The sequence below is a fragment of the Lolium rigidum genome, chromosome 7, assembly GCF_022539505.1.
Source record: "Lolium rigidum isolate FL_2022 chromosome 7, APGP_CSIRO_Lrig_0.1, whole genome shotgun sequence".
In the NCBI taxonomy this organism is placed as follows: Eukaryota; Viridiplantae; Streptophyta; class Magnoliopsida; order Poales; family Poaceae; genus Lolium; species Lolium rigidum.
This window is the reverse complement of record NC_061514.1, coordinates 225,952,111-225,962,816: the sequence shown is the minus strand read 5'-3', so window position 1 is coordinate 225,962,816 and position 10,706 is coordinate 225,952,111. Positions and strand designations below refer to the sequence as shown.

Below are 10,706 nucleotides of genomic sequence, written 5' to 3'. Positions count from 1 at the left end.
GGGCTGGACTTCATCCTTCGGGATCTACGACAAGCCGGGCCGCCCGATGGGCCACATGCCTCACCACCATCTATGGGCCACCCGGGCTTGCCGGATCTAGGCCATGCCGTTGATATACCCATAAAGTATACCCACAACAGTTGTCCATGTTGTCCCGGTATGGATGTCTAAGTTGAGAATAATCAAAAGCGAGAAATCCAAAATGCGAGCTTTCTCCTTAGACCTTTGTATAGGCGGCATGGAGGTACCCCATTGTGACACTTGGTTAAAACATGTGTATTGCGATGATCCGGTAGTCCAAGCTAATTAGGACAAGGTGCGGGCACTATTGGTATACTATGCATGAGGCTTGCAACTTGTAATATATAATTTACATAACTCATATGCTTTATTACTACCGTTGACAAAATTGTTTCATGTTTTCAAAACAAAAAGCTCTAGCACAAATGTAGCAATCGATGCTTTCCTCTTTGAAGGACCATTCTTTTTACTTTTATGTTGAGTCAGTTCACCTATCTCTCTCCACCTCAAGAAGCAAACACTTGTGTGAACTGTGCATTGATTCCTACATACTTGCATATTGCACTTGTTATATTACTCTATGTTGACAATTATCCATGAGATATACATGTTACAAGTTGAAAGCAACCGCTGAAACTTAATCTTCCTTCGTGTTGCTTCAGTACCTTTACTTTGATTTATTGCTTTATGAGTTAACTCTTATGCAAGACTTATTGATGCTTGTCTTGAAGTACTATTCATGAAAAGTCTTTGCTTTATGATTCACTTGTTTACTCATGTCATTACCATTGTTTTGATCGTTGCATTCATTACATATGTTTACAAATAGTATGATCAAGGTTATGATGGCATGTCACTTCAGAAATTATCTTTGTTATCGTTTTACCTGCTCGGGACGAGCGGAACTAAGCTTGGGGATGCTGATACGTCTCCGACGTATCGATAATTTCTTATGTTCCATGCCACATTATTGATGATATCTACATGTTTTATGCACACTTTATGTCATATTCGTGCATTTTCCGGAACTAACCTATTAACAAGATGCCGAAGAGCCGATTCTCTGTTTTCTGCTGTTTTTGGTTTCGAAATCCTAGTAACGAAATATTCTCGGAATTGGACGAAATCAACGCCCGGGGTCCTATTTTGCCACGAAGCTTCCGGAAGACCGAAGAGGAGTCGAAGTGGGGCCACGAGGCGCCGCCACCATAGGGCGGCGCGGCCCGGGCCCCGGCCGCGCCGACCTATGGCGTGGGGCCCTCGTGTGGCCCCCGCGTTGCCCTTCCGCCTACTTAAAGCCTCCGTCGCGAAACCCCCGGTACCGAGAGCCACGATACGGAAAACCTTCCGGAGACGCCGCCACCGCCAATCCCATCTCGGGGGATTCCGGAGATCTCCTCCGGCACCCTGCCGGAGAGGGGATTCATCTCCCGGGAGGACTCTTCACCGCCATGGTCGCCTCCGGAGTGATGAGTGAGTAGTTCAACCCTGGACTATGGGTCCATAGCAGTAGCTAGATGGTTGTCTTCTCCTCATTGTGCTTCATTGTTGGATCTTGTGAGCTGCCTAACATGATCAAGATCATCTATCCGTAATACTATATGTTGTGTTTGTCGGGATCCGATGGATAGAGAATACTATGTTATGTTAATTATCAAGTTATTACCTATGTGTTGTTTGTGATCTTGCATGCTCTCCGTTATTAGTAGAGGCTCGGCCAAGTTTTTGCTCTTAACTCCAAGAGGGAGTATTTATGCTCGATAGTGGGTTCATGCCTCCATTGATACCGGGACGAGTGACGGAAAGTTCTAAGGTTGTGGTGTCTTGTTGCCACTAGGGATAAAACATTGATGCTATGTCTAAGGATGTAGTTGTTGATTACATTACGCACCATACTTAATGCAATTGTCCGTTGTTTTACAACTTAATACTGGAAGGGGTTCGGATGATAACCTCGAAGGTGGACTTTTTAGGCATAGATGCGACTTGGATGGCGGTCTATGTACTTTGTCGTAATGCCCAATTAAATCTCACTCGTACTTATCATGACATGTATGTGCATTGTTATGCCCTCTCTATTTGTCAATTGCCCGACTGTAATTTGTTCACCCAACATGCTTTTATCTTATGGGAGAGACACCTCTAGTGAACTGTGGACCCCGGTCCATTCTTTTATACTTGAAATACAAATCTGTCTGCAATACTTGTTTTATTGTTTTCTTGCAAACAATCATCTTCCACACAATACGGTTAATCCTTTGTTACGGCAAGCCGGTGAGATTGACAACCTCACTTGTTTCGTTGGGGCAAAGTACTTTGGTTGTGTTGTGCAGGTTCCACGTTGGCGCCGGAATCTCCGGTGTTGCGCCGCACTACATCCCGCCGCCATCAACCTTCAACGTGCTTCTTGACTCCTACTGGTTCGATTAAACCTTGGTTTCTTACTGAGGGAAACTTGCCGCTGTGCGCATCACACCTTCCTCTTGGGGTTCCCAACGGACGTGTCAGCTACACGCATCACTATCTAGCTTAGAGGCATAGCACATATGGGGATAGTCATCCTACCATGTCTTGGTAAGATGCATACCTATGTGTGCAACATAAATAGACCCAATGTCATTATATGGACCCAAGCATGTCTCTTCGAGGTCTCATGACATTTGCGCTTTCACATAGGGGGAGTAATCCCCCGCCCCTCATTGAGCCTTCATTACAACTTGATTTGACTATATAAGGCCAAATGATCTTATTGCAAAATTCATTTCAAAATGACCTATGATTCTTGATATATATTTCGAATCATACCCATTGTTGCTATTTACATCTTGTTTGGATTTTATCTCCAATGGGTATGCCTAGAGAACCTTGTGTTTCCAACCCCATGTCTATGCTCATCTCATCATCATCTATCTATCTATATGTACATGTCATCATCTGAGCATTCACACACATTTACACAAAGAATAGGGGCAAAACGAGGCAAAACGAGACAAAACTGGGCAATTTTCCCGTGGCCGGTCTCTGGCCCGGTCGGACCGGCCTCTGGGCCGGACCAGCCGGTGCCAGGTCCGGTCGACCGGGCGCCCGACCGGCCGCGCGACCTGTTATGAGTGGAAGAGGATACCCCTTGGGGTCTTCTTCCTCATTACCCTCAAACCTCCACACCTCCATTGCCACCGCCCCCATCACCTCCCACATGCTCTAGGGCCTTCCCACCACAAGAAATCTCTCAAACTCCACCAAACCATAGATCGGGCCCCTTGGAGAAACTCCACCAAAGGATTTGGTCCCTCTCAAGCTATTTTGGGAAATCTTGGAGTTCTTGGTTTTCAAGCCCTACCTAGTGTTCTTCTTGCTCTCTTGATCAAGGAGGACCATGTCTTCGGGTAATGTGATCTTCCTTTCTCCCTATTCTCTTGTCCTCATCACACATTGCAAATTCTTGACAAGATTTGGGGAAATTTTAGGGTTAGGGTTAGGGTTTGTAAGTCCACATGCCTTTAGAGTGTCTCACAACACAATGCACTTACTCCACTCTATTGCTATAGTCTATATTCAAGTTTATGAGTTTTTCCATGATTTTGTGGTAGAAAATCTGGGCACAACTTCACAATTCGACAGATCCGGTCACCAGCCCGGTCAACCGGCCGCTCAACCGGCCGGCCCGGCGTGCGGCCCGGTCAACCGGTCGCCAACCGGCTTGTCCGGTCTGCAGCCCGGTTGGACCGGCCTGTGCGCCGGATCGCCCAGTTTTCGCACAATCTCATCAATACACTTGGATATATGTTATGCTTTTTGGCTTCCCTCTTATTGATGACATGTACACTTACCCCACTGCTATCCTCGCTCTATTTTCTCATTCACGGGTAGTTGGAGTGGTGAGGCACGTGGCAATGTTGCCAAGAGAGGACGGACTGCTGACCCTCCCCGCCGTTCTAGTAGTCGCGTACCCCCTCAAGCTCATCAGGGTACTGACATTGGCAGCTCAGCTGGGGGTAGATCCAAGTCTGTTGGTGGCAAGAAAAAGGATAAGCATGCCCGGTCGATCCGAGTCCGGCGTGCAGCTGGGGGTAGATCCGAGTCCGGCGTGCAGCCCGGTCGACCGGTCGCCAACCGGCCGCCAACCGGCCGCCAACTGGAGGAGCTCCAGGACGACACAAAGGGAATCCGGTCGCTGGTCCGGTCCGACCGGCCTCACCACCGGGCTGTCCGGTCTGTGGTCCGGTCAACCGGGTTTGTCGAGGAAAAAGCTGAGGTGGCAAGTGACCAACGGCCATATTTCGAAGAACACTATAAATAGGCCTTCTCCTACCTCTGAATAGTTAGGCACTACACTACAAGCTGTTCTTGAGCTCTCTCTCTCTTACTCCATTGCTAGAAACACCAAAAGCCTCAGATCTATCTCCTCCTCCACCCAAACTCAAATCCCTCCGGGGAATCGTTAGAGGAGGACCCGATCTACCGTTCTACCAATCCAAATCTCATTCCCCCTTGTATTCATCGAGAAGCTTGCTTCCTAGGGTTCCTTGGAAACCCTAGGTGGGCAAGAGGAGTCCGGAAGCATCCGGGCTGTGGATTTGCTCCGGGCAAGATTGTGAAGGTTTGGAGGCTACCTCAAAGTCTACCACAAGTGAGTGAGCTATTCCTTCGTGGGATAGGCTCCGGAGAATAGGGTGAGCCTTCGTGGCGTGGGGAATCCTTCGTGGGACCTCCACCCCTCCAAACGTGACGTACCTTGTTGCAAAGCAAGGGAACACGGGAATACATCCTCGACTCCGCGTGCTATCGGTTATCTCTAACCGAACTCCTTACTTGTGATTTAACTGCCTGTGAGAGCCTTCATGCTCGAGTTAGTTGTATCCTCATATAGGTTTCTCCACCTAGTTTGCATTAGGCTCACCTTTATATTCCGCAAAGCCTAACATTGCAAAGAAAGAATTAAAACTTGTAGAAACCTATTCACCCCCCCTCTAGGTTTACCATCTCTATACTTTCAAGTGGGTATATGGTATGGGTTCTACGATCCTATACCGGTACCGCTCTACCTGATGGGTATGTAAGATATTTCGCCATTTACAAACTCATGGGTAATAATTTGTCTCATACCCGTACTCCTATTAGGTTTTTACCCAGGTCATGGGTACCTATTTCCATCTATGTGTCTAATTGTATGTAGTAGTAGTTTAGCATGGTGAACTTCTGAACTTATGAACTAATGTGGTGACTTTTGATCAGGGGCCTCCTGATGTCCAGGGGCATGGGATGCCCCGTTGATGGTGTCTTTTGATCACGAATGGTAGTGTGAACTTTTGATTGTTAGATGCAGGCGCTAACCTACTTGCTAATATGATATTAATTATCTAAGTGCATCAGTTATGTATGTTCCGTCTGTTCCGTGTCTATGTAAGTGTTATATGGTGTTTCTTACCTTTGTGGTGGTAATATCACCACATTTGAAGTATGTAACGAGAACATAGATTTTCACATGACCAAACACACATCTTTGTTATTTGCACGCATTTAAACGTCATATGCATTCAAACAAATAATGAGCCAAACTGCATCAAAACTCAATGCGGGCATCCAAATGAAATGCAAAAATAGGTCCAAGCTCATTTCCACTCCCGCACCATTTCGTGGGGGACTGAGTCCAAAAACTAATCTGACGGATCTTGAGATTGAAGAAGACACCACGAGCACACCTCGCTATCGGCAGGAAGTTCAGCTCCCACCAAAGAGCTCCTTTCATTCATAGGGTAGGAAAAACATAGGAATATAAAAATCATAGGATTGAGGTATCATGCATACTTGAATCCTATGGTAAGATGGAGTGTGTTTGATTGTAGCGAAGGAATTTCCTATGAGGTGTGACCTAATATTTTTTTATAGGATTTGCATAGAATTAGTTCCTATAGAATATATTAATTTGAATCAAACAACTTATGTAAAAAATCCTATAGGATTCAAATCCTACATAAATCCTATGAATCAAAGGGGTCCTAAAATTATTTTGCCCTTTAGAAGACGCCATGTGAAACCTGGAGTTTGATCCTTAGTTCTTAGCGCAGTTACTGCCTAATTTGGGAGGCATTTCCATTATCTAGCGGTAGTGTGAACCTCTAATTGTCACCCTGTTGATGGTCGCTTTTGATCACATGTGGTAGTGTGAACCTCTGATTGTTAGATGCAGACGCTAACCTACTTCCTAATATGATACTTATTAATTATCTAAGTGCAGATCCGTGTCTATGTAAGTGTTATATGGTGTTTCTTACCTTTGTAGTGGCAATATCACCACATTTAAAGTAGGTAACGAGAACAGAGATTTGCACATGACCAAATACACAGCTTTGTTATTTGCACGCACTTAAACATCATCATATGCATTCAAACAAACAATAAGCCAAAATTGCATCAAAACTCAGTGCCGACATCCAAATGGAGTGCAAAAAATAGGTCCAAGCTCGTTTCCACTCCCGCACCATCTCGTGGGTCAAAACAGTGATGAAAAAAATAAGTGTAGCAAAAGGCAGCAGGGCATCGCATTTACTCTTCTTTTGTGAAATACGGTACAGACGCACGCGCTCATAAATACGTGCATACACTCAACCTTATGAACGCACACACCCTACTTATATGAATATATTTTTTGCGAATCACAATACAGACATAGACGCTCACATATACGTACATACACTCGCCCATATGAAAGCACACACACTTTACCTCTAAGACAGTTGTGAGAGATTGAGTCAAAAAAACTAATCCTGTGGGTATTGAGATTGACGAAGTCACTACGAACGTCTTATCACTTTCTAATGAGACTTGCGATTGAAGAAGACACCACGCCGCGCGCCTCGCCTATAGGAAGGAATTGTTCACCTCCCACCTAAAAATATTTTACGACACCATGTGAAGTTTGATCATTAGTTCTCAGCGCAGTTACTACTCCTAGCAAACCGTACAGTAGATGGTCAAAATCATTTTTCAGCTGATGCAAATTGCAAACGTCCAAGTCAGCTCGGGGAACAATCTAGAATGATCCTGGACATTTCCCCATCAGACTGGGCACGAGACCAACATCACGGGCTCCGCTACGCTCACAGCCCAAAACCTCCCACAACCGAAACCAAACAGACACGGAAGTCGGAACCAGATCACAACCACACCACAATCACTGCTCCGACGCCCCCAACCCCCCGTCCATCTCTCCACACCTGCACCGGCCAGGCCAGGCCACCGCGCTTGGAGCACGCCACCTGAGATCCGACGAACCGGCCGGAGATGGGACGGCGAGGGGCGTCCTACTACGTGGAGGCGGCGCCGCCGGTGGACGTGAACAAGAACACCGAGTGGTTCATGTACCCCGGGGTCTGGACCACCTACATCCTGCTCCTCTTCTTCGCCTGGCTCCTCGTCCTCTCCGTCTCCGGCTGCTCTCCCGGGGCCGCATGGACCACCGTCAACCTCGGCCACTTCGCCGTATGCACTGCCTTCCTCCTATATATATCTCTGCTGCTGCTGCTTTTTGGTTCACCCTGCTTCTTGATTGGGTTGGCGTATTCTTCAATTCAGCTACTGTTGATCTGTTCAAGTCGAGACTTGTTTCTGCTTATCTCTTGTCCTCAAATTCTGCTCAAGAACCGTTTGGTTTATCCAATTATTATTGTTTAGCAAAAAGGTTGCCTGGCTTGTAGCATAAATGAACTTGTAAATGTGGTTTGGCGTAATTTATTTGCTGGAAGATTAATTTATTTGTTGGAAGATTTAGTGCTCCCTCCATCTATAAATAGATGCCAAAGATTTATTTAAATTTGAATGTATCTATACACTAAATTATGTCTAGATACATTTAAATTTAGACAAACTTTTGGCATCTATTTATGGACAGAGGTAGTACTATACAGTTCTCCTGACGTTCAGTTATCCTAATCTTAAGTGTAGTATTGTTCGTGGAAAGCCTTCGCAGAAGTCAAAACAGCATAAGCTAAATCACAACTACTTGGCGTGGAAGTTTTTTTTTTTTTTTTTTTTTTTTTGGTTTTCTAGAATCTCTGTTCCGGCAAGACTTCTCCGCGTCGACTTATGTCTACAGTCAAAACACAACAGCTTAGTAATTGATGGAAGAATTTGTTCGCGTCATTGGCCTGAAGAAAAAATGTCCCCATTTAGTTTTGTGTCGTAATTTCTGTTTTTGATTCAACCTCGGCCACTTCGCGGTATGCACTGCCTTCCTCCTATATATATCTCTGCTGCTGCTGCTTTTTGGTTCACCCTGCTTCTTGATTGGGTTGGCGTATTCTTCAATTCATTTACTGTTGACCTGTTCAAGTCGAGACTTGTTTCTGCTTATCTCTTGTCCTCAAATTCTGCTCAAGAACCGTTTGGTTTGTCCAATTATTATTGTTTTGCACATACAGTAGCAAAAAGGTTGCCTGGCTTCTAGCATAAATGAACTTGTAAATGTGGTTTGGCGTAATTTATTTGCTGGAAGATTAATTTATTTGTTGGAAGATTTAGTACTATACAGTTCTCCTGATGTTCAGTTATCCTAATCTTAAGTGTAGTATTGTTCGTGGAAAGCCTTCGCAGAAGTCAAAACAGCATGAGCTAAATCACAACTACTTGGCGTGGAAGATTTTTTTTTTTTTTTTTTTTTGGTTTTCTAGAATCTCTGTTCCGGCAAGACTTCTCCGGAATCGACTTAGGCTGATCATAGTGGGGAGTAACTTAGACTAGTAACATATGTCATGTTACTAGTCTAGATTACTACCTTCATAGTGGGTAGTAACTTATACTAGTATGTGGTGTCATGCATTGTATCATTTATTATGTTGTAGACTCATCTTGCATTGAGGTGTGTGATGTTATGGTAACATAGCTAGTTACCACTTCACTCTCTTTCTTCATTTATTAGCATGTCATGTCACCAAAATGCCTTGAGATGTGTGATGTTACTAGCTATGTTACTCCCACTATGAGCAGTCTTATGTCTACAGTCAAAACACAACAGCTTAGTAATTGATGGAAGAATTTGTTCACATCATTGGCCTGAAGAAAAAATATCCCCATTTAGTTTTGTGTCGTAATTTCTGTTTTTGATTCATAAACATGGCACTGGTGATATATGGATCAAGGACTGTCATACCGGCATCAACACAGCAAATACTTTGCTAGGTCGATCTGTATTTGAAGTTTCGCAAATTTTGTCTGCTGCACGAAGCAGGATAATTTGAGGCCATTGAGAATCTGATAGGACACATTCTTTAGATGTTTCTCTCGATATTCTGTTCAGTAACACATGCCATGCGTATTGGTAGGCAAACTTGAATAAAAGTTATATTCCTCCCGATTCAGCTAATAGTAGAATTTTTTTTCAGATCACTTACCACTTCTTCCATTGGAAGAAAGGAACTCCGTTTGCTGCTGATGATCAAGGCATTTACAACAGATTGACTTGGTGGGAGCAAATTGACAATGGGCAGCAGCTTACTCGTAATAGGAAGTTCTTAACTGTGGTACCTGTTGTTCTGTAAGTTTCTGACCACCCTATTGGACTTAACAGACATAGAAGCATTTTGTCAGTTAACAGTAATGGAATATATTACAAGTATTCAATCTATTAGCTCACCTTACGTTTTATGATGGCCAGTGTATTTTAGCGGGAGCATCCTTCGTATGAGATTCATAAACTAGCTAATTCGATTTGAGTTGTGCACATGTGCGTACTTAATGTGCTTGTCATCCAAATAGGAAGTCGGATCAACACATATACAGTAATAAGGGTGTATATTGATGTTACGCTCCTCTTTGCGTTCTTTATTCTGTTAGTTCTAGAATAGGTGAAACATGGGCTGCCATCATGCTTGATGGCAAAGCTTTTTCTGTGTGTTTATTCTGTTAGCTCTAGAAGAAGTGAAACATGGATTCTGCGTCTTTATTCTGTTCTGTAGAATAAGTGGAACATGGACTGTGATCATGTCCAAGCATCCCACGGCAATTAGAGCATAGGATTGTTCAGGCCAGACAGTGCCTTTTGTGAGATCATGTGGATCACATCCTACTATGAACTGACTGATTTGTTCATTTTACTTTAACATTTGCAAACAAAAATCTCAGGCATTTCCTGATGATTCTTAGCTCTTTTTTTTAACCTGATGATGCTTAGCTCTGATATGAAGTAAGCAATAGATAATTTGTGTTGTCCTGTTAAAATCTCCGCTTAGTATTTAATGGTATGTTCTAAGATGTGCTTTTGTGGCAGGTATCTGATTGCGTCACACTTGACTGACTACAACCAGCCAATGCTCTTCCTCAACACTGTAGCAGTTTTAGTGCTTGTCATAGCTAAGATGCCAAACATGCACAAGGTCCGTATATTTGGTATCAATGCAGATATCTGAGGAACGCTGCAAGCACAATCTGAACTTCAGCAGTGCAGAACAATGGCAAGGCAGGATGATGCAACCGTAGTACTATTGTGTGTAACATCTGTATATAGGTTAAGAGCAAACTGTAAATATTAACTAGCACACGGGATTCGGCTACAGATTCCAGAGAACTCTTGGAAGTGTAGAATGTAACTTCAATAAAGATGCTAATATGTGGATGGAAACTTGCTCAGTGCGTGGTATTTCGTAAATTGCTAACTAGGGATTCACCTATAAATTTCAGGGAATGCAAAA

The 10,706-nt window shown here is 43.9% G+C and overlaps 1 protein-coding gene across 1 annotated transcript; it reads left to right on the top strand.

Annotated features, from left to right (window-relative positions):
* Positions 1–7,357: 7,357 nt before the first annotated feature.
* Positions 7,358–10,644, top strand: LOC124673755 (ORM1-like protein 3; the record flags this gene model as incomplete). Its single annotated transcript, XM_047209796.1, is given in 3 exon segments — positions 7,358–7,503; positions 9,402–9,553; positions 10,286–10,644. Coding segments are annotated over 3 exon segments (437 nt in total), but the record flags the coding sequence as incomplete, so codon positions are not given.
* Between the last annotated feature and the right edge of the window lie 62 nt (positions 10,645–10,706).